The sequence below is a fragment of the Electrona antarctica genome (assembly GCF_951216825.1).
Source record: "Electrona antarctica genome assembly, chromosome: 18".
NCBI lineage: Eukaryota > Metazoa > Chordata > Actinopteri > Myctophiformes > Myctophidae > Electrona > Electrona antarctica.
Genome location: NC_136799.1, coordinates 39,931,787 through 39,956,513, shown reverse-complemented (window position 1 = coordinate 39,956,513; position 24,727 = coordinate 39,931,787). Strand labels below are relative to the sequence as shown.

Sequence of the window (24,727 nt, the reverse complement as noted above, 5' to 3'; positions counted from 1 at the left end):
ATTTATAACCTGATACTCAATACTTCTATTAATACTATTCTATTTAGGGAAAATAAATGTTTGTGTAATCTTTTTTTTAAATCTCTCAGTGACAGATTGTGAGCTTGTAGATCAGGTATTTTCCTTGAAGAGTGTACAGGGAAAAAGAACAGACCAAGAACCGAGCCAAAGTTCGAGCTTACGAAGTATTGAGTGTTTAAGTCTGGAAGAAATGTCTGAAAACATGCATTTAACATGAATCCAATATGTAGTGGGGGTCCCTGCTTCATCTCTCTCTCAGCTAAAGGGTCCTTGACCCGAAAAACGTTGAAGACCACACAGGTCAATGAAGTATAGGGTTTAAGTGTTTTAACAAATCTAGACAGGAAAAACATAGGACGGTCAGGATCACAAAATATAAAAAACACAAGACTACGAGACATATACAGTATAAAGTAGCTTTATTCCAAGTAGCTTGAGCAAGCTAATACTGTGGAAACGACGGGTCTATCTTCAGCGCCCAGGCCGTTAGACCCCCGCTGATGTCTTTGGCAACAATCTCCTCCAACTCCGATCCACTCATCTTCTCCAGAACCTGCACTGCCTTCTGGGAGTCATTCCCCAGTTTGCAGATCACAAAGACTGTGGAGGAAAAAACACAATGAAATGCAAAACAGCACTGGATTAGGCCCAAACCGCACCAATGATTCGCCATGCAACCCCTTGCAACCAAACAGTTGCGAGTATAGTTGCATGTAGTTGCATGAAGAATGAAACCATTATCACCAAATGGCAGTGGCAAGGAGTTGCATTGGTGTTTAGACTAGTCATTGGTTAGACAAGTCATTAGTCCTACAACCTATTTCAAACCCTCACCCTAACCTCCCACGGGGCATCACACCAAAACCTAACCTTAACCCTCTCCCAGCCCTTAACGCACCCCTCACCAACCTTAATCTGGTCGTTTTAACGCACCCCTCACCAACCTTAATCTGGTCGTTTTAACGCACCCCTCACCAACCTTAATCCGGTCGTTTTAATGCACCCCTCACCAACCTTAATCCGGTCGTTTTAACGCACCCCTCACCAACCTTAATCCGGTCGTTTTATCGCACTCCTCACCAACCTTAATCCGGTTGTTTTAACGCACCCCTCACCAACCTTATGTCTAACCAATGCTATGTCTAACCAAAGGATGCCTCCTGTGACGGGTCCTTAAAACTGTTTTGTGGGAAGGAGTTGCATTGGTGTGGTTTGGGCCTTACATACAGAAGAGGCAGGATTAACTACATGAACCCTAGTTTGCCTAGTTCGCCCGAAGATTCTGCAACAGATGGCTGATCTACAAGCTCAAAACATGTCATGTTGTTGTGAGCTTGTAAATCATGCTATTTTAGATCTTCAGCAAAAAACAAATAATGAAAAAAGAAAAACCGGATGTAGAGTGAAACTAAACGAGCACTAATGTCCGCATGCCATCCTAGGAAAAACAAAAACTGCATACTGAGTATGTTGTCTCAGTAATCGAAAAAAAAAATTAAAGTGAATCCACACACGTTGCCCAAAGAAACAGGCTAGGACAAAGTTCCAGTTCCAAAAGAAAACAAAATGTATTTACATAGTGCCCAAAGGAGTCTCAGCAATCAACCATTTTAAATCCCTTAAATTAAAGAACTATCTTCAGTCTTTATATGAAACATCTGTGCTCTGCGCGGGGAGACACAGAAGATGATACTGAATGATCCAACACACATTCTGAGCGCAGGAGTTGAGGTCCTGCCATCATGCATATCGTCTCTGTCGGGTGGAAACCTCAGATGTCCAAGTTCCAAAACTGTTACTTACTTTTCAGGATTCATATAAAAGAATAGTAAAAGTGTGCGTGCGTGCGTGCGTGCGTGCGTGCGTGCGTGCGTGCGTGCGTGCGTGCTGACACCCTGAATAGACAGAACACTGCAAAATCATAAAAGTCTTGAATACAAATGTCTTTATAGTAGGCCAGCTGCTAAGGATGACCATACTTGTTTTGGAAAGGTATAAAGTTATCACCTAGCAACAACAGCATTGCATCCTGCCTGGCGAGCCTACATTGCGTGAGTGTAAATACATGCATTGACCTACATCAGTGATTTTCAAAGGGTGGTCCAGGGACCTTCAAGGTTCCTTGGGGGAGGGTTTAAATGGACCTCTTACAGGTCTGTACCTGTGAGAGTATACAGTACAAATGGAAGCAAATCGTCTCTGTCGGGTGGATCAGAGCCATAGAGTATAGACAGAGTTACGTAAACGCCGTTCACTTCATGTCGCCAGTCCAATGGCGGCTCTTCTACATAGACTTCTATTGGTTTGTCCCTAATTGAAGGCTCCACATAGGGACAACCAGAGGTTTACGGAATGCATTGGAGTCTATGGGCTCACGCAAGTACATGAACCACGTGACCAGGCTGTTTTCTGCCCCCTCAATATCGCAACTCTTCAATTAGATGACTCTGGGGTGGACTGGAAACGTCAATTGACCAAAACTGTTACTTTGTTTTCAGGAGTCAAATTCAAACAGTAGCAGATCTACTGCGTCGCTTCGCGCCACATTTCAAGCTTGTAGATCTGCTATTTACTTTTTCGTGTGACGCTGTAGTATGATCTAGGACATGAATTCATGAAAAGAAAAAACACAAAAAGTTGAAAATTTGGAGATAAGACGTTTCTGCCCGACATCAACGAAATGGACCCGCATTGAGTCCATTTGTATACTCTCAGAGTTATGGGCGTCGCTTAAAATGTAACCACTGACCGGCATGGAAGAGGCGTTTTGACGCACCAATACCTGGAAGCTTGTGGTCACCTGACATCTGCTGCTTCAACTGGACGATCCGGTCCTTTAGTAACTGGACATGTTCACTTTTACAGTCTTCTAGACTTGACAGCGGAATGTCTGACCGCCATATAGGAAAAATATACCGCTTCAGCCATTTTAAACCTTATCTTCATTCAGTATCTACATAAACACAGTAAAAAAAAAAAAGGCATAGCCATGAAAATGATATTCAATGATTACAAAATGGAAACTAAACGAACACAAATATCTATCTATCTATATATCTTTCTATCTATCACCCAGGATTCGGACCCGAAACCCGAAGAAAGCCAACATCGTAACTGCTAAACTAAAGGGAATTCCCCTATAGACCAGGGGAGATATTAGGCTTTTAGGCTGAGCTACATACTGTATCTATCTATGTATTTATCTAGTGGTTCGAATCTGCCAGTGCAAAACATATATAGCCCTCTGCAGATTTGTTCTGACCCCACTCGGTTGTGATTGTATTTCCCTGCCCCGGAAGTTGTGGGGCACCAGTCAGGGTTCAGAAGGCAAATAAGGGGTGGGTTTATCACCGGAGGCATTTCTTTTTAAATTGCCCCTTGGAAATCACACACAGATTCCAGACTACTATCTACGCAGTGATATTAATAAATGTTTTTATTATAATCTTGAGGAAATGATAATGTGAGTATCAGTGTGTAGTGTACTGTACGTCGTGTACTTTCCTTTCAACCTGTTTGAGCTCAATGGGTGAAAATTGTAAAAAATAAAATAACTATATAAAGTGCCCCTCGGGGCACAGGTCTCCACCAGTGCAGGTCAGGTTGTGGCCTCCTGGTGGCGCTATAATAGGCCAATGTGAAAAGGGTGCAATTTATTCTTACGCCTTGGATGGCAATAGGCCTATCTCACAGCCCGCTTTCCACGCCCACTTCCGGTAAATAGTGGTGTCTTTAACATTAGCATTTACACGTTTTTTTCTCTGGAGAATCTAAGTACATTTTCTAATGTAAAAATGTGACAGACCAATATTATTATGAAGCAAACAAGATGGTAAATCAGCTCGAACAGATAGAACAAACCTTACCTTGAGAAAACAAAAGTTGTAGACTTCTTAAATTACCTCTGTTAACATGTAGCGTCTATGGAGTGACGTCACGCTATCACCACTAACCCCGAAAGGGGGCGTATTAAGGGGGGCGGGGAAATTCTGTGAGATAGGCTTATTGGATGATTTGTGGCATTTTGTTCCAAAAATGAACACATTGCATCACAGTACGATGTGAGCTTGTATATCATCTATTTTCACCACTCGCTGTAAAGTACGTATATACGGTCCATGTCAGAAGGATACTCAGGGAGGAGGGTAAGTGGCATATATCCACCTCCACACGGGGGCGCACATCCAGCAGCAGATGGATGGCAGCTGTGTCCATTATGGATTTATACTCCTGAAAGTAAAATAGGGCAGTATGTTTAGCAGCGATATGAAGTACTTCATGAACGTACTTCAGAAATTGTGTGGCTTATGACTATAAATGCAACATTACATTTATCACTAAAGGCCAGTCCACACCAATGCAACTAGTCGCAACTTGGCAAAAAGTTGCAAGAAATTGCAGTGTCTGAATTGACCAGTTGCAGACCGGTGCAACTTGGAGATAATGGTGGCAAGGTGTTGCAAGGAGTTGAAGTTGCAACTGGTTGCATTATACGAATCATTGGTGTGGACTGGCCTTAAGGAATACTTTTGTTAAGTCTGTGATGGGCAGTTTTTCAGATTTCAGTTTCATTACAAGGTAAAAAAAAAAGAAGAAATGGGTGGAGGTAAGATGAAAATTTCATTACATATCTTTTCCCCAAATCACGGGAAGCAAAGCTCGAGCCCTTTTTTACACAATAATGACTTAATGACTCAGCTAGTTTGAAAGCTCCAATTCTGCAGAAACACAAACAAGAAAAACCCCAATCCTCTAGCGCTGCTGCTTTCTGGGCCAAATAGAAACGTGTTATTCTTTCCCATAGAATATCGACGGGCAGCATTTTAAAGTCATTTCCCATTTAGGGCTGGGTCACCACGGGGAGATGCAATCAGGACTTTATGAATGCACGCACAAAAAAAAGCGAGAAAATTGAGTGCAATCATACAATGAACATGGCTAAATAAGAGTGAGTCACGCTATATACGCTGTGCCGTTTGGGCTGTACCTGCACTGTGACCCTCTGAGCTCCGGAGAGCAGGTTCAGGCGGCGGCACTGGAACAAAAGGTTGGAAGCAATAAGAGAACTTTCCTATGATTAGGAGTAAATTACACAGGCTTTTCTATCAGATCATGGCCAAGTCGTCCACTTGACACGAGGAACATTTCTTATCGTCGTAATGCGTACAGAGCTCGGTTTTCGAGAGTGCATGACGTGAGATCACATACTATTTCTTGGAGGGGTTGTTGTTATACCGAGAGAGAATCATCGGGCCTTGAAACAACAAGTCCTCGATCACCAATGCCGTTAAGAGTCGCAGGCGAGAATCAACTCAATAATAAGAGATATCACATTGTCTATGTCGGGTGGAAAAAAAATTGTCCAAAACTCTTGCTTTTCAGGATTAAAAAAAGAAAAAGCTAAAGTAGCAGATCTACAAGCTCGATTCGAGCCGCGCTTCGAGCTTGTGGTCTGCTACTTTTGATGAGACGCTGTATAGTGTGATCGAGTCGGGCGTTCATTTATGAAAAATCACACCCGTGTGAACTGAGTGGTGCAATGTCTTATATAGCCTGAACAGCTGTGGTCTGACGTAATGTCAGTGACCATAGTAACCATGCTCATTTTATTGGGTCCCACATACAGGTACACACATACACACATACACGGATACATACAGACAAAGCTGGTCGTTGGAGTTTGCACCACTCAAAAAAAAACACAAAAAGTGTAGAATGTGTGTAGAATGTGTGTAGAATGTGGAGATAAAGGGGGTTTGTGCACGACAGCGGCGGTACGTGACCCGACTGGACTGACCTTATCGGTGGCTGCAGTTCCACACAGGACCTCGTAGTCGCCCAGCTGTGTGACGGTGGGTCTCTCTCCGCAGACGGCGCAGCCAGCCTGCTTGGGCCGAAGCTTTATGGGTCTCACCCGGGCGTCGTGGGCATCGAATATGAGCAACTGTTGGCCACAGGAAGCTAGCAGGCCTGGTCAAGGAAAGGGTGTTTTCTTTTCTTTTTTCTTTTTACCCATTTAGGCCTGACCTCAAAATTTAAAAAATGTCTTCTAAATCCTCCAGTTTTCTGAAATAAATATTTTCACGATTTTTCAAAAATAGCAGACCTACAAGCTCGTAGCGCGCCACTCGGTGGCGCGCTATGAGCTTGTAGATCTGCTATTTTTCAATAGCTAAATTATAACAATGTTTAAAACACCAAAAGGGGTTCCCGCCCAAAATGGGTTAAGGAGTTATTCAGGGGCTGTGGTTGGAACATCTCCCAGTAGCGTGTTTATTTACTAATGTACAGTGGTGGGAAAAGTACTCAAATGTTTTACTTAAGGAGAAGTATCAATACTGCAATGCGGAAATACTCTGTTACAAGTAAAAGTCCGGAATTCAAAATGTACTCGAGTAAAAGTACTAAAGTATTGGCTTCAAAATGTACCAAAGGTAAAAGTACTCATTATGCAGCATGTCCCATTTCAAGTTATCAAATGTATTAAAATCCCTTGAAAATAGCCGATCTACAAGCTCACAATGCGCCGCATTGCAACGCAGTGTGAGCTTGTAGATCCGCTATTTTCAAATGGCCAAAATGTATATAGGGCTACTGAAGTGGTTAATTTGAAATAATAATCAAAATCTACAACGTAACTAGTAGCTAAGGTTTTTAAATAAATGTAGTAGAGTAAAAATACAATATTTGGATCCGAGATGTAGTGGAGTAGTAGTATTGGAAATTGTATACTCAAGAATGGTTGAGAAACAAATGGACCCGTACAGGCCGGTAACTGAGAGTTTCCACACTTCCATGCGAGGGCCCTTGAAGTTAAAAAGTCTGAGAACCAGTGCTGTACAACAGCATAGTAACATTCACATTCATTCGGTTGGAAAACAGGTATTATTTTCCTTGGCTGATGCTTCCCTGGCTGATGCACACAGAGCCACTTGTTAGCCAGGTTTAACACAACACAGGACAGGACATGCCTTTTATCTGGTGATGATGTGTCTCTCCGTATTTACAGAACAAACCTTTTGTTTTGTTTTGTAACCGCAACCCATCTGCTGCATCAGAGACGTTTTTTAAGGAAGGTTTATGAAACAATAGGCCACAACAGTCAGTAAAGACAGACAAAAGTATTCCTCCTCGATCTGTTTGGTTCTTTTATATCCGATATGAAAAACACCACTTCCTTCCCTGGAACCTGTGGCTACAATGGAATCTCAATCTGCACGGTTCATTCATGCGGCCATTCAGCCATTCATTCATTCAGCCATTCATTCATTCATTCATTCAGCCATTCATTCATTCAGCCAGTAATTCATTCATTCATTCAGCCATTCATTCATTCAGCCATTCATTCATTCAGCCATACATTCATTCAGCCATTCATTCATTCAGCCATTAATTCATTCATTCATTCAGCCATTCATTCATTCATTCAGCCATACATTCATTCAGCCATTCATTCATTCAGCCATTCATTCATTCAGCCATTCATTCATCCATTCATTCATTCAGCCATTCATTCATTCAATCAGCTGCGTGACTCATTAGAAAAGCGGCGATGCACTGTGACACAATAAGAGGGCGTAGTAGAAGCGTGGGTGCAGCGAGCGGAACAGCCAAAAGCAATCAAGGATACAGCCGCGTCCAGACGCAATCTTGAGCACCTCCAACGCTTGGAAGCAGCCCATTATCCCAGGAACTAAAAGGAAAATTACAACAATTATCATCTCAAAAGGAAACTGTACTTTATTTTAACCCATTCAGGCCTGACATCGAAATTTAAAAAAAATGTTTTCTAAATCATGACAATTTTCTGAAAGATTTGAGGCACATTTTAACGATTTAAAAAAAATAGCAGACCTACAAGTTCATAGCGCGCCACTCAGTGGCGCGTATGAGCTTGTAGATCTGCTATTTTTCAATAGCTAAATTATAACATAATGTTTAAAACACCAAAAGGGGTTCCCGCCCAAAATGGGTTAAAATACAATGTTAAATTAGCTTATGGAAAAGTAAAGTAGTAGGGGCGTGACATCAAACTTATAGTGTCCAAAAGACACACGCATACACCAGAACATTTCTTCTTACGGACGGTGCAGAATTATAGAAATCAAATGTCAACCACTCAACCTGAACTTGTGTCGCACACTTGATTTAAATGGTCCAAAAAACACAGATTCCAGATTTATTCCATCAGGTGCTGGAATTAATCTGGAATAAATCTGGTTTAGTGCATTTAATCAGATGTGTGCGTGCAAGTCTCCTAATGTTTCAGAATGCTATTAACCACTTACTGTACGCCCCATATCCTTCTTTCGTATTAGGAATAGTATAGCTGATAGCACATATAAAAGGTCAACAGGTCAAAATGCATGGCATGTACAACTGCTATTGCTAAGGTTTTAGTGACATTTCTTTTCTTTTCTGTTCTTTTGAAAATAGAAGCTCATAGCGCACCACTTCGTGCCACAAAATGAACTTGAAGATCTGCTACTTTTGAAGAATCGTGAAAGTTTTTGCAAATCTTTGAATATATATATTTTTAAAGCGACATTTTTTTTATAGTGCTCCCTGGAGCAAAAAGTTTTGAGATGGGGATCGGCGTTCAAATACATATCATTTTGGGGGTCCTTGAAAAGGTTGAAAAGAAAAGAAGATGAAAAGGTTTGAGAACCACTCAATAGCAACATAGATTTTTTTTCTGAAAAATATTCTTTTTTAGAATCGTCCTCAGGTCTTACCAACTCCTAAAACACCTCCATCAGAACAGTTTGTCACCGTCTCTGGAGGGGGAGGCACTGGATACAGACACCTGTAGCACGGCCCGCCACCGTAGTTATACACACACAGCTGTAAACGAACGCACACACACACACACGCACACGCACACACAGTGTAAGAGAAGAGAAGAGAAGAGAAGAGAAGAGAAGAGAAGAGAAGAGAAGAGAAGAGAAGAGAAGAGAAGAGAAGAGAAGAGAAGTCCAGAGCCAGTTGAAGGTAGAAGAGAAATGTTTTTTGAACAAAATAATAATAACGGTGATTAAAAACAAAATGTAGGAAACAAAAAAGAAGATGTTTAGACGTCTGAGAACCAAAAAACGACATTACAGATGTCATTACAGCACTGTCACTGTACCTGGCCCTCCATTCTCAGAGCGCTGGCTGACACCAGAGGCTTGCCGGCGAGGACACACGCGTCATTCACCAGGTAGCGAGTGGGGACGTTGTCCGAGCAGTCAGCCACCATGTCATACATGTTGGTCAGTGAGGTCAAGGGGTCACGTTCATGAGCTAAACCATGTACTACAGTACATTTCTCTGGTTTCATCAGACAGACAGACAGACAGACAGACAGACAGACAGACAGACAGACAGACAGACAGACAGACAGACAGACAGACAGACAGACAGACAGACAGACAGACAGACAGGCAGGCAGACAGACGGACGTGTCATAGGATACTGTTGAATGAGTTGCAAGGCGTTCTCTGAAGTCAGCTGGAGGTGGTATGGAATACACTCGACAGTAGAGTTCAACCTGGAGAGAAAAAGAACAAATTTGTGGCTTACCCCACGATAAAATTAAATAAATACATAATAACCTTTATATTCGTGGAAACGTCAGGGTTGCATAATCAACTAAATTATCACTAATTGTCTGGTTGCCTGGGACAAGGTACAACTGATGGTATTCAGAGAAATAGCACCCTCTTGTGGCTCCATCTGTATGGTGTGCACAAACCACAGTGGGCTACTTACTGTGAGGGCGACAGTCAGACATCTCTAAAATGACATGTTATGTTTACACAATATTTGCAGACTGTGGGGTAAAATATACACAACCAAATATAACCTGTGGGCAGACTGGAAAGCGCCAGCTTACATTGCATGAGCAAACTCGATGATTATTATACATATTGACCGTTCTGTAGCTCCGTCCAACTAACTACCACGAGGATGGTTATTTTCAAAATGAACTGTGCTGTTTTGGTACAACAGAGGATGTTTTGTAAAATAACATTTTTGGACCAATCATCTTTGTCACAATGCATGTTGTAGGTCGGCTGTTTCCGTAATTGTATGTTGTCGGATGACAAAGTATGCAGTCCCTATGGAGACCGCAGTGGTGACACGAGCACATGCTGTATCTAGGGAAACAAAGTTCAGAGCGAGTCTACAATGCCTCTGTCAAAAGTGTTGTTTTTGGCAGCAAATTTTGATTTTAGTTTTAGTCATAGTCTCTTGAATGGTTTTCATTTAGTTTTAGTCACATTTTAGTCACCTGGAATGTTTTAGTGTTTAGTCTAGTTTGTCGACTAAATATCATAAGACTCTACAGGTGATTTAGTTGACTAAAATGTATTTTGGAGGGCCTTGATGCCGTCATAATGGCTGATTTTACACTTGCTGAAAATAGCCGATCTACAAGCTTGTAGATCTGCTATTTTCAGCATGCAACCAAGCGTAAAATGACTTATACTGGACCTCTTGTCCATTAGTCTAGTTTTTATTTGTTGACAAAATCGACAGTATATTTAGTCTTAGTTTTAGTCATCATGTCTTAGTTCTCATTTAGTTTCCATGTAGTTTTCGTCAGTGACGAACATTTTTCGTCATAGTATTAGTCGACAAAAACAACACTGCTCTGTCAGCTCCATCCTCATGTATGGCCCGGAAACATGGCCGCTGAATAACAGTCTGGCGGCCAACCAGGCTTATGGAAACATGGCCGCTGAATAACAGTCTGGCGGCCAAACAGGCTTATGGAAACATGGCCGCTGAATAACAGTCTGGCGGCCAAACAGGCTTATGGAAACATGGCCGCTGAATAACAGTCTGGCGGCCAAACAGGCTTATGGAAACATGGCCGCTGAATAACAGTCTGGCGGCCAAACAGGCTTATGGAAACATGGCCGCTGAATAACAGTCTGGCGGCCAACCAGGCTTATGGAATATTTTAAGATTTTTCTTTGATTTCTTTATGAAATTACTGAAAAGAATAATTGAATTTAGTTTTTAACTCGTAAAAACTTTTGATTTTTTGGGGAATTTTTTGAAATAATAATTAAAAAACAAAATGTAGGAAAACAAGAAAATAAAGGGACCCATAAAAGATGTGTCTGCGACCCAGTGTTTGGGAGCCGACAGGGCCTTGGACTGACCCAGGGTCAGCTCTCCGTGACTAGGCTAACATGGTTGGCTGTAGTGTGGTGAGTGCAGGCTCCAGATCAGTTTACCTCCTGGCAGCGCTGGCAGCCGACAGGGCCTTGGACTGACCCAGGGTCTGCTCTCCGTGCAGGACCTGTCTGTGAAGATTACTGAGCTCCACCTCGTCGTAGTCCAGCAGCCCCAGGCGACCTGGCCGTCGAAACATCACAGAATCTTTACCACACCGATTTATACTTAAAGATACTTTTCTGTTTTGTATGTGTTATGGAGTTAACATTACTCTAATAGACCCCCCAGTTAGAATATTGAATTGTGTCTTCCCTGTGTCTTTTTGGTTTCTCAAAAGGCCCAATCGAGGCCCAGGTCAAAAGGCCCAATCGAAATGACAGTGATATAGTGACATCACAATATCACTGGAAAATAACAGAAGACATGTAACACATTATTGTCTGCTGTGTTCCTTTTCAATGTGTACACTGTGTGATTTTATAGAGGTATCTAAAGAGCAAAAAGTACGTTTCTGAATGTGCCAAGTATCGCAAGTCCTGTCTGGCAGCCAAATCTTGCGATACCCCCGGAACAGAAACGATACCTGCTGCTGTTTAAATCCTCAAATAAAATGATGTACTGTGCACATCGAAAAGCAACTGTGATATGTCTTCTTTTATATGCCTGAACCGATTATATGACAAAGGTCTCAATGGTTCATAAATAATGAGCTGGTCAAGCTTGCTCCATTCACTGCTTTGTATTCATGTAACTTCCGGTGCGAGATTTGGCTCCCATGAAAGTGTCATGGCGCAGCACAGTCACGTGACCATGACACTTCCTTCTCTAAGCTTCCTTGCCCCAGTGTAAATTGTTCCGCCCCTCCTTCAACACACATGGCTCCAACGAACAGCAGCATCTATTTGTTTCTATGAAACAGACGACTACAGATTACTTACTACAGACCGGCAGTCGACTGAAGTCGAGAGATCAGTCGTTTGGAAGGTGTGCAAAAAGGTTGCTACCTTTCACTGTCGGGTGTAAAGAAGATGTTGGCTTGATGGCCCGGGTATCGGAGGAGACCCGGGCTTTCTTCACCCTCCCAATGACTGATTGTGGGGGTTAGCAGAGATGGAGTACTTGTAGAGAGGCTGGGGAATTGGGAATTGGCTATACTAAATTGGGACTTGAAGGGGAGAAAATGTTTTTCTTTTGTCTTGAAGGGGCATGTTTTGCACAATAACAGTCTTTTCATTATGTCTGCCCACGATCTCTGTGATTCATACAGTAGGCTACGTTTGTTTACCTCAGTCACTGATACTAAAATCTGATATTTTATTTTTTCTATGAACCTGTGACTTGACACCCATACTGTTATAAAACGGAAATAAAAAGATTTTGAAAAGAAAAAGGTTGCTGACACAGACAGACAAGACGGCTATACTACGGTGCTAGAACATGCCTGGTGCTATTCCACGCCTCCCTTCAACTTGCTACCCGACGCGACGGTGTACCCAGCGCTCATTCAACAGCATATTTTCAGCAACAGATGCCTTCCCAACACTTACCGCCACCGGTGCGGTAGAGAGCTACCTTTAGTTATGTGCCGGTGTTGCACAGGGAAATATCAGATCTAAAAGCCCACAAAGCTTGCAGCACAACGAGTCGTGACCTTGTAGATCGGCTATGTTCAGTGCAAGACATCGGCCGGCTCGTAACGAAGTATAATTCAGGCATTATAGGTTCTGTGTAATGAGATAAGTGATGCGATCAGGTCTGTAAATAAATATTAATAACACACCACAATGTGGTGTGATGACAATATAATCAGCCAATAGATATTATATACATCACATGTTATACATTATATAACAGCGGGATCAGCAGTTATGCAGCCGCTGTTTCCTGATTTTTAAAATAGTATAATATACAAAACAAAACACATTGAATATATAGGCTGTACTTGTGTTTGAATGAAAGGACAACTTTAGTTTTTTTCAACCAAGGCATTCGAGCATGGGCCTAAATATGTATTTTTCTTAAGATATTATGGCGATTTCATTTTTTATTATTTACTATAGTCCTAACAGGCCTCAGGAAATTACATCTGGCCACAGAAGATCACAGGATCTACTGATTGTGAAGGAGGCCTACTGGGGGGAAGCCACACTGTGGGCCCTATTATGCGTGTCTTAAGTACCAGGTCTTATGACTTAACTTAAGACCTGGAGGCGTGGTCAATGCTGTTTGGCCACTCAGAATAGCCAAATGGCATTGATCACGCCTCCAGGTCTTAAGTTAAGTAATAAGACCTGGTACTTAAGACATGCATAATAGGGCCCTGTGTGTCATAGGCTCAATATGTCAGTTTGACACATTCAGTAGATATCGTGATCTTGTGTGGCCAGATGTAATTTCTTGGGGTCTAGTAGCGCTATAGTAAATAATAATTTAAAAAAATCGCTATAAAATGTTGTAAAAAAAAATTCATATTTAGCCCCATGCTCGAATGCCCCCGCCCCCCTGTCAAAAACAGCTAAAATCCCTAAAACGAAAGAAAGCAGCAAATGAAAAGAAACTAATCTTTTACTTTCTCTAATAACAACCTAAAACATGAACCTTAGTTGAAAAAAACTAAAGTTGTCCTTTAATTGAAATTTACTAGAATGATCCAGTAGAGGGAGCTCTCATACAAGTGTGACAAGATACTTCTGTCATTTGAGGCTTGTTGCTGCAATAGTTATATACAGTACATTAACGTTATATATCTCTGCTGTCTGGAAGAAACCACCTAACTCCATGTAAATCTTTCAGGAAATGAAAAAAACATCCAGCTCAAGTGGAGTTAGGAGGTTTTTGTCGAAGCGCTTTTGTTTTTAGTACTTTTAATTGGTTCAATATTTTTTAATCAACACACAGATGTAAAGGGTGTTCAATGGCACTAATAAAAATAAAAATAAAAGATGACTAAACGGTTAGCTGGTTTGGCAGATAGTTTGAGGATCCAATGTAGTTAGGAGGTTTTCACCACAGCAAAGCACTTTTTTAATACTTTCCATTGGTTAAATATTTTTTAATCAACACACAGACGTAAAGGGTGTTCAATAGCATTGATTTATGAAAAAGAAAAACTCAAAATGTTAGTTTTAGGTGGTTTCTTCCGGACAGCAATGATACACTTTCTTTTTTTACAAAATACTAGTTAAAACATCCGTAATCAGCATTAGAAATTAGACTCTCTAAAGACTCCATTGGCATGGGACTCGGGCTCTACTAGTCATCAAGTGGATGGATTGGATACCTACCAATCCCAGCTGCAGCGAGGTATTGTACCAGTGGACAACCCAGTCCTCCACAGCCCACCACCAACACTGAGGTCTTGGACAGGTTCAGCTGACCTGCACACAATCAACATTCATAAATATGAATTCAATTTGAATACATTATAGGACCACAACGAAAACAAGCTCTCTGGGCCTTGCCTTTTTGTGTTGTCCTTTTATCATCACTGTATAATCTTACCCACTGTACTTTTTTGCAAACTGACAGTATTCAACCGATCAATGAAACGGGCTGGGTAAAATAGATATTATATCAATATCGTCGTGATATGAGTCTAGGGGGCAGTGATTGTGAAGTGAGATTTCTCCAGTTTGGTGAGGTCAAACGATACCATAATGTACCAGTGATAGGACATGACCTTCTCTCATGGTCTGAAAAGAAAACGTGAACTGACCAACTGAGGAATTTGTTTGGTGAAAAGTCAAAGTTTCTGAGTGTTATTAAATTACAACACCAGCACCACCATTACATGATTAATGTTACGCGTCCGTCGTAGGGGGGACACCTGTATCGCTGGTCTAGATCATCTGGGATTTTTGTGAAAGAAATCCTGGTTTTGATCCCTTAAAGTGTAACTTTCCTCTTCTACCCCGGATCTGAACCGGGTTTCCTGTGCAAGTGCTGACATCTTTTCTTTTACCATTGAGCTAATAGTAATAGTCGACCGGAGGTGGAGACTAGGGGTTGGTAGCCCAAACCACTTATTTTCCGTGAGGAGGAACCCAAAAGCTACAGACTGCAGTAAAACCTGCAAGGAGGGTTTAAACTCAGCCTCAGTGCAGCACGAGAAGCTGATCGGAGTTGTACCGAAGCTGGGATGTGTGCTGTTCAGCAGCAACGACGACGCAACGCACAGAAGGGCCACAACTTCTGGTCAGACGAAGGAGGAGCCAGGCCCAGAGGCAACCCACAGCGCCAGGAGCCTCTTAGTGTCGCAAACATCTCAACAGCCATCTTCCCCATTGACTGTTTCGTAGTCTTGCAAGAGACAGTGGGGCAGCCTGTAGCATGCCACTTGGACACAGGCCGGGGTCTGATCAGCCTTGGTCGGGTCGCCTGGACGAGGGTGTCTGTTGTAAGACCCAGAAACACCCAACGATTCCAGGTTTACAACACTGATGATCTGTCCAAGTTCATGCATCAGTAGATGTTGCCAAGGGGATAAATTTAATCTTGACCTTCAGGTCACATTTTGTGTCAGATCCTGTGTCTAGGTGAGACATGATGAAGAGCCGTGCGTGAGGCCCGAAATGTCATGTCCCTGTGGTGAGAAAATATATACTTTTGGAGCTCAGTCCAGTGTGCAGACCTTACTTTCTTTCTAGGTGAGGACCTTTGACATGATCTAAATGCCTCAATAGAAGAGCACGGAGAGAAAATGCAACCACCCCAATTGTATGAGTTATACTGTATTAACAACATACTCTACCATAAGGATTAGACAAAATGACATGTCATTCATTAAGTTAGCCTTATTTTACACTTTCAATAAAAATGTTTTAAAACCAGTTTTCTACCAGCTCCAGTCAACCAAGTAGTCTAGATAGTTTTAAGTGGTTAGGCCTGAGGCCGATTCTAAAACGCCTCTAAATCCTGACCTAAGGTGTACAGAACCCAAAAATGGGTTCCCGGCCTGAGGGGGTAAAACACCAAAAGGGGTTCCCGCCCAGAATGGGTTAATAGAGATCCAAATCAAACAGTAACCAGCTGACCTTGTACGCCCAGCTCTGGCAGCAGCAGCTGTCTGCTGTAACGCAGGATGTCCTCGTTGGAAAGGACAGCTTTGGATTCCAGAGGCTTTAGGGTCGTCACTCTGTCGTGAAGCTCCATGTCGCTCTGTAATAGACATAGAGAACATAGACAACGGGCCAACGTTGATAAACTTGCCGTGTTTTTTGTCATACATTATATATCAGGGGTTTCATTAAAACAAAGACCCCCAACTACTAAAATTGACAGTATGGCTGTAAGTTTGGTGTGGGTGCTCATTGGCCCATTAATGATAGGGTATGTGATTTCCTTGTGTTACAATACGTGTTAAATTGTTCTATATTACGATAGTACTCATTAATATGAGTTCTCCCCGTCTCTCCAGCTCTTTAATAAACAGAAAATACATGTTCAGGTCAGGAAACCAATTTCATCCAATCAGGAGAGAGAACTCTTCCTGCACTGTCTGCATTGAGTGACCTCGATACATGGCATGGGTTGACACTAAGGTCTCAGAGGCACTTGCCCGGTGGGCAAGTACAGGTCCATGTTCTACTTGCCCAAAGGTCATGCCCACTTGCCCAAAAAGTAAATCCTCCATTATAAAATGACAATTACCATTCAATTTAACACTTACCATATTTCTTTTAAAGGAAAGGTACTGTAAAATAGCTCGAACCAGTGCTGGTTATTTAGTTAGGACCCACTACAGTGGTGTTCGATACGAACTTAACCGGGATGTGGAAACCCCCAATGCAAAGCTCTATAATTTGCTTGGCCAGATATTCCGTCCTATCTAACCGACTCGTGCCAAAGATAGTAGAAGATATTCTGCCCCCTTAAGCCTCTGATTGTAATCCTTTTTATACTTTTAGTTATATGCGTGTCATAATGACAATGCTATCCAATCGCATCTGACGATGACACACGTGTATATCCCTATATGGGGTTTCCAAATTAATCTGATGTCAGCATTGGATATTTCCATTATCTCCACATATGGGCTATAAATTATCCTCATATGTGGAGATCCAAGTGACGGCCTTTTATCCCCATATATGGAGATCCACCTGAGAGCCTTCGCAACAGGTACTAAAAACTAGAGCTGGTTGTCTGGGTTAGGAGGACCCACCGCAGTGGTGTCCTTAACTTAACCGGGATGCCGAAATCTCTGACACGATATCGGGGTTGTAAGGCCAGATATCCTGTCTCGTACGGAGGGCGATGGAGTCTCTCGCAAGGAGCGTAGTAGTCTAGCTAAATGATAGTTCGGAACCAAATGGACCCTTTATGGGTCTGTATCTCTGAGTGTACAAATGGAACCAAATGCACCCATTTGGTTCAATTTGTAAACTCTCAGAGTTAAATTTACATTGATTTTACAATATAAATTAGGGTCCCAGAGATATAAATGCCATACATGGGGGTCTGTAGACTAATATGCATGTCAAACTGGGGGTCCTTGAAATTAAAGGGGTTGAGATGAGAATCACTGCTAGAGCCATATAAATCTCTTATGGGGGTCCCTGGCATATCTTTTGAAATGGGGGTCCACGGGCTAATTTGTGTCAATTTGGGGGTCCTTGACGTAAAAAAGTTTGGGAACCACTGTCGTATTTGTCATGTATAGATGTAGATGTAGAAAATGTCGATCAAATACATCTACAAGAGTCTAAATCGTAGGCTAGTTAGTACATTATATATAGTTTCCAGCAACGACTCGTAGATCTCTGATCTCCGCCCCCTAGCCGTGTTGTGGGGCAAACTGAACCTTACCAGAGCTGAACTGTGTGCTTTGCGTTTGTAAGATTACTCATTTGCCGACTAAAGATTGAATGGAAAACTAATGGAAAGACGAGGCTTACGCTCAACATACGTACAGCAGACCTACAGTACATTATAATGTACTGTAGGTCTGCCGAATATATATATCTCTAGTCTCTGTCTGTAAAGTATACTCTGTAATGTATACTAAACTTTACTGTTTAAGAGCTGGAGAGACAGAGGGACCCCTGTCACTGAACAAACACTGATTACTATCAGAATATACTGCTTTAAACTTTTGACCTTTAAGTTAAATAAATTGCGGGTCTCTATTTACTGTCCGTGCTTCTCTAAATTGTTACATTTTGTTTGGTTGTTATGATACTGTACTGTACTGTTACTGTACCTTTTCTAACTGAGACAGTTTCTTTTTCAGGGCATCAATCTCTTTCTCTTTCTCCATGAGTTGTGCCTTTAGGCAACACATCTCTTCTGCCATCACTGCTATCCAACACAAAGGAAACACGCACATGTAATAAATAATTATAAAAGGGTATAAGGGATCAAACTAAGACGTTTTTTATTGCAAACGTGACTGCAGTAACAGCAGCAGCAGCAGCAGCAGCAGTGTGTTAATGTTGATATCCATTCCTCTAGAAATGTGCTGCTCACTTCCTGGTTCCCCACAAAGAGTATATTGAAGAAGGAGCGGTCACACAGACGTCAGACAGTGTAGCCAGGATAAAAGGAAAGCCAGGACTCAGGAGCCTGATGTTTTCAGGGCTATGGCACCTGTTGGACAACACTATGTTTGAATTATAAACGGATGCAGTTTGTCAATGTCATTGAAAAACATGAGATCCGAAAACAACGAGTGATGTATCTGTACACTGGCAGAACTACGTTGGGCCGGGCCTAGCCCAAACATTTAGACTCTCGTAGAGGTTTTTTTCGATTCTGACGAAGAAAAAAACCTCTACGAGAGTCTAAATGTTTGGGCTAGGCCGGGCCGGGGGGGGAGACAGCACGACCACCTGTGGGCCTCGCGGAACCTGACTCCCAACAGCAGCACCCCCCCGGATCGGGAAAAAAATATATACATTTACGCAAACAGTTGCTGAGATTGAGCAGGCGTGCATGCACGAGAGAGGAGTTATGTGTGTGAGGAGCTGATCACAGTCACAGATAGAGGGAAAGTGTTATATTTGGCCTATTATTTATTTATGCTACATATTATTGACCGCGTCTGTGTCACAGTCACAGTCAGACATATGCTAGAGAGAGAGAGAGGTGCTGCGTGTTAAAAAATAAATAGGCTATTCATCTTTGTACAGGGAAAAGCAAGGGTTTGGTTTAGAAGCGAAAAAGTCCGTTGTGGATTAAAGTAACTCCACACATATGCACTCCTAAATCCTCACAGTGATTAGCCTACTAATGAGTGACAGGTGCTGCCACTTTTGGAGCGTGGCTGAGGATGTCTGTTGGAGAGAGTGTGAGACAGACTCCACGGTGCTTGTACAGTGAAGTCCAGCGCAGTACATGTATTCTCATCAGTCATCAGACATGATATTTTGCTAAAGTGTAGGCTATTATAGGCTATAGCTATAAGCTCTGTATCTGGTTAATTGCGGGAGGATGCGGGATTCGCGGGGGCCCGCTGGTTTTATCTGACGTGAGTGACTGTGTAAAGAAATCATCTGACAGCCCCCGGGGGCCGGGCCCCCAGCCCCGGTAGCTCCGCCCCTGTATCTGTAATGTCTTCTATTTTCATAGAACTTGACGGATGTGTCCTCTCCAAATGTGGAAGGAGATGATCACGTGATAACGTTACAACAGAATTGGTGGCTTATTGAATGTTGTGCCTTCAGGGGTCGTTGGTAGCTAAGCAACACAACATGATCATTTGATGTACAAATACTGTATAATACATGCATTGATTGCCCAGTGCCCACAAGTGTAAAGTAAACAAACAGGCCAGGTGCGTTTGGATATGCGCACATTGTCGTAATTAACAGTCTAACATTTCAGAATCGACATAGTTGGTGGAATGGAATCTTTTAGGTAGGTAGGTTTTTGATGAATTGAACAAGGTGGACCTTCTTGTAAACAAATGCTTTATTGGGTCGTCCACTCACAGTTAACAGTTTTTGTATTGAGTTGTGCCTGAAATGTACTGTAATTCTGCAAACTGTTAAAGGAGCATTCAGTGATTTGGGTGATTTGGAAAAAAAAACCGGTCCACCCGGTAACAAGATGTGCACATGCACACGCTCTACAGTGGGGGAAGTACAACAGAACAACACCAATGCCAGCCACACTCGATCATGATTGGAGGAAGGCACCTCTCATCCTGATTGGATGAAAGCTTTGCCACCCAAAGCCCAAACCGAAACTAGGGTTTTTTGACCCCAGGGGCTCACTGGGGACAGGGAGGAACTCCTTATATGGTCATCACACTTTATAGTAGGGAGGATTATCCAAAAAATAAGAAAAAATAAGTGATAGTTGAATTAAGTTAAATCACTGAATGTACCTTTAATAAATACTTTAATCAATCAAAAAAGGTACTAGGTAGGCACCGTAGGCTATATGATATGCACCTAAATTATATGTAAAAGTATATGCAAACCCTTGAGGCGCACCAAACAAAAGCATGATAATTGATAACCATAATAATTTACACTATTATTATAGGGTATCTAATACAACCCACAAAAGCTAGACTAAAATGGAAAACACATGAATAAAATAAAATTATTATATTAAATTATATCAAAATCAAAAAGTTTAGATAAACTGGAGGGAGGCTGTTCGGGCTGTTCAGACAGAAGACTATACATTATCAGATTGAATAGGCCTATGTAGCCTAGTAGCCAAAAAGTGAACCTGGACATGTTGAGTACACCAACGTTTTATGTTAGAAATGTTGAGTATGGCTCCCCAAGCATGTAGAAACTGCCGGATGCTAACTTGCATATGTTGAGCAATTTTCATAATTGGCATAATATGTGACCATACCATTAACAACCTATAGAAGGCAAAATATCATCATATTCATCATGCTTTATCTAGCATGTGATGTGTCAAACTATGGGGTTTTATGCTGAATCCATTCCAAGCATTAGTTTTGCAAAGAAAACACTCATTGGGCTTAAAACGGCCATGCCCACTTGCCCAAATGTGCTGACATCATCAATTTGTGATGACGGCATTGGCCGTTCTTAGCCCAATGAGTGTTTTTTTTGCAAAACGAATGCTTGGAATGGATTCAGAAAATTTGAATATTTTGCCTTCTATAGGTTGTAATTGGTATGGTCACATACCAATGGTATGGTCACATACCAATTGCTCAACATATGCAAGTTAGCATCCGGCAGTTTCTACATGCTGGGGACCCATACTAAACATTTCTAACATAAAACCTTGGGGTACTCAACATATCCGGGTTCACAATGGGGCTCTATGGGCTGGCTACTAGACTAATGCAGTTGGCAAGGGCTTAATTGTTTCCATTGTAGGGTGACCAGATGTCCCTCTTTGTGTGAGACAGTCCCTCATTTCCAAGACTAAAAGTTAGTCCCCTAATTGTTGGCCTTCTATTGTAAAGCTCTCTCATTGTCTCTTCCTGCAAGATGTGTTTTTAAGCCTGTTAAAATAGCATAAAAATAAAGCATGATTTTAAAACAAAATGTGAGACACCAGAGGAGTTTATAAATTATTAGACGAGTGCATATATGAAAAAAAGGCACCTTACCCTAAAAACAGTTTTTGTATTGAGTTGTGCCTGAAATGTACTGTAATTCTGCAAACTGTTAAAGGAGCATTCAGTGATTTGGGTGATTTGGAAAAAAAAAACGGTCCACCCGGTAACAAGATGTGCACATGCACACGCTCTACAGTGGGGGAAGTACAACAGAACAACACCAATGCCAGCCACACTCGATCATGATTGGAGGAAGGCACCTCTCATCCTGATTGGATGAAAGCTTTGCCACCCAAAGCCCAAACCGAAACTAGGGTTTTTTGACCCCAGGGGCTCACTGGGGACAGGGAGGAACTCCTTATATGGTCATCACACTTTATAGTAGGGAGGATTATCCAAAAAATAAGAAAAAATAAGTGATAGTTGAATTAAGTTAAATCACTGAATGTACCTTTAATAAATACTTTAATCAATCAAAAAAGGTACTAGGTAGGCACCGTAGGCTATATGATATGCACCTAAATTATATGTAAAAGTATATGCAAACCCTTGAGGCGCACCAAACAAAAGCATGATAATTGATAACCATAATAATTTACACTATTATTATAGGGTATCTAATACAACCCACAAAAGCTAGACTAAAATGGAAAACACATGAATAAAATAAAATTATTATATTAAATTATATCAAAATCAAAAAGTTTAGATAAACTGGAGGGAGGCTGTTCGGGCTGTTCAGACAGAAGACTATACATTATCAGATTGAATAGGCCTATGTAGCCTAGTAGCCAAAAAGTGAACCTGGACATGTTGAGTACACCAACGTTTTATGTTAGAAATGTTGAGTATGGCTCCCCAAGCATGTAGAAACTACCGGATGCTAACTTGCATATGTTGAGCAATTTTCATAATTGGCATAATATGTGACCATACCATTAACAACCTATAGAAGGCAAAATATCATCATATTCATCATGCTTTATCTAGCATGTGATGTGTCAAACTATGGGGTTTTATGCTGAATCCATTCCAAGCATTAGTTTTGCAAAAAAAACACTCATTGGGCTTAAAACGGCCATGCCCACTTGCCCAAATGTGCTGACATCATCAATTTGTGATGACGGCATTGGCCGTTCTTAGCCCAATGAGTGTTTTTTTTGCAAAACGAATGCTTGGAATGGATTCAGAAAATTTGAATATTTTGCCTTCTATAGGTTGTAATTGGTATGGTCACATACCAATGGTATGGTCACATACCAATTGCTCAACATATGCAAGTTAGCATCCGGCAGTTTCTACATGCTGGGGACCCATACTAAACATTTCTAACATAAAACTTTGGTGTACTCAACATATCCGGGTTCACAATGGGGCTCTATGGGCTGGCTACTAGACTAATGCAGTTGGCAAGGGCTTAATTGTTTCCATTGTAGGGTGACCAGATGTCCCTCTTTGTGTGAGACAGTCCCTCATTTCCAAGACTAAAAGTTAGTCCCCTAATTGTTGGCCTTCTATTGTAAAGCTCTCTCATTGTCTCTTCCTGCAAGATGTGTTTTTAAGCCTGTTAAAATAGCATAAAAATAAAGCATGATTTTAAAACAAAATGTGAGACACCAGAGGAGTTTATAAATTATTAGACGAGTGCATATATGAAAAAAAGGCACCTTACCCTAAAAACAGTTTTTGTATTGAGTTGTGCCTGAAATGTACTGTAATTCTGCAAACTGTTAAAGGAGCATTCAGTGATTTGGGTGATTTGGAAAAAAAAAACGGTCCACCCGGTAACAAGATGTGCACATGCACACGCTCTACAGTGGGGGAAGTACAACAGAACAACACCAATGCCAGCCACACTCGATCATGATTGGAGGAAGGCACCTCTCATCCTGATTGGATGAAAGCTTTGCCACCCAAAGCCCAAACCGAAACTAGGGTTTTTTGACCCCAGGGGCTCACTGGGGACAGGGAGGAACTCCTTATATGGTCATCACACTTTATAGTAGGGAGGATTATCCAAAAAATAAGAAAAAATAAGTGATAGTTGAATTAAGTTAAATCACTGAATGTACCTTTAATAAATACTTTAATCAATCAAAAAAGGTACTAGGTAGGCACCGTAGGCTATATGATATGCACCTAAATTATATGTAAAAGTATATGCAAACCCTTGAGGCGCACCAAACAAAAGCATGATAATTGATAACCATAATAATTTACACTATTATTATAGGGTATCTAATACAACCCACAAAAGCTAGACTAAAATGGAAAACACATGAATAAAATAAAATTATTATATTAAATTATATCAAAATCAAAAAGTTTAGATAAACTGGAGGGAGGCTGTTCGGGCTGTTCAGACAGAAGACTATACATTATCAGATTGAATAGGCCTATGTAGCCTAGTAGCCAAAAAGTGAACCTGGACATGTTGAGTACACCAACGTTTTATGTTAGAAATGTTGAGTATGGCTCCCCAAGCATGTAGAAACTGCCGGATGCTAACTTGCATATGTTGAGCAATTTTCATAATTGGCATAATATGTGACCATACCATTAACAACCTATAGAAGGCAAAATATCATCATATTCATCATGCTTTATCTAGCATGTGATGTGTCAAACTATGGGGTTTTATGCTGAATCCATTCCAAGCATTAGTTTTGCAAAGAAAACACTCATTGGGCTTAAAACGGCCATGCCCACTTGCCCAAATGTGCTGACATCATCAATTTGTGATGACGGCATTGGCCGTTCTTAGCCCAATGAGTGTTTTTTTTGCAAAACGAATGCTTGGAATGGATTCAGAAAATTTGAATATTTTGCCTTCTATAGGTTGTAATTGGTATGGTCACATACCAATGGTATGGTCACATACCAATTGCTCAACATATGCAAGTTAGCATCCGGCAGTTTCTACATGCTGGGGACCCATACTAAACATTTCTAACATAAAACCTTGGGGTACTCAACATATCCGGGTTCACAATGGGGCTCTATGGGCTGGCTACTAGACTAATGCAGTTGGCAAGG

The 24,727-nt window shown here is 41.5% G+C and overlaps 1 protein-coding gene across 1 annotated transcript; it reads right to left on the bottom strand.

The window, feature by feature from the left end:
* Positions 1-423: 423 nt before the first annotated feature.
* On the bottom strand, positions 424-18,642 carry mocs3 (molybdenum cofactor synthesis 3). Its single transcript, XM_079527333.1, has 13 exons — positions 18,395-18,642; positions 16,227-16,350; positions 14,478-14,570; positions 11,253-11,373; positions 9,479-9,553; positions 9,152-9,269; positions 8,757-8,865; positions 7,652-7,714; positions 5,819-5,982; positions 5,009-5,056; positions 4,155-4,251; positions 2,804-2,911; positions 424-621 (listed from the first exon to the last, which is right to left on the bottom strand). Exons 1-13 carry the CDS (start codon positions 18,518-18,520, stop codon positions 464-466), a joined length of 1,404 nt encoding a protein of 467 aa, XP_079383459.1. The 5' UTR covers positions 18,521-18,642; the 3' UTR covers positions 424-463.
* Between the last annotated feature and the right edge of the window lie 6,085 nt (positions 18,643-24,727).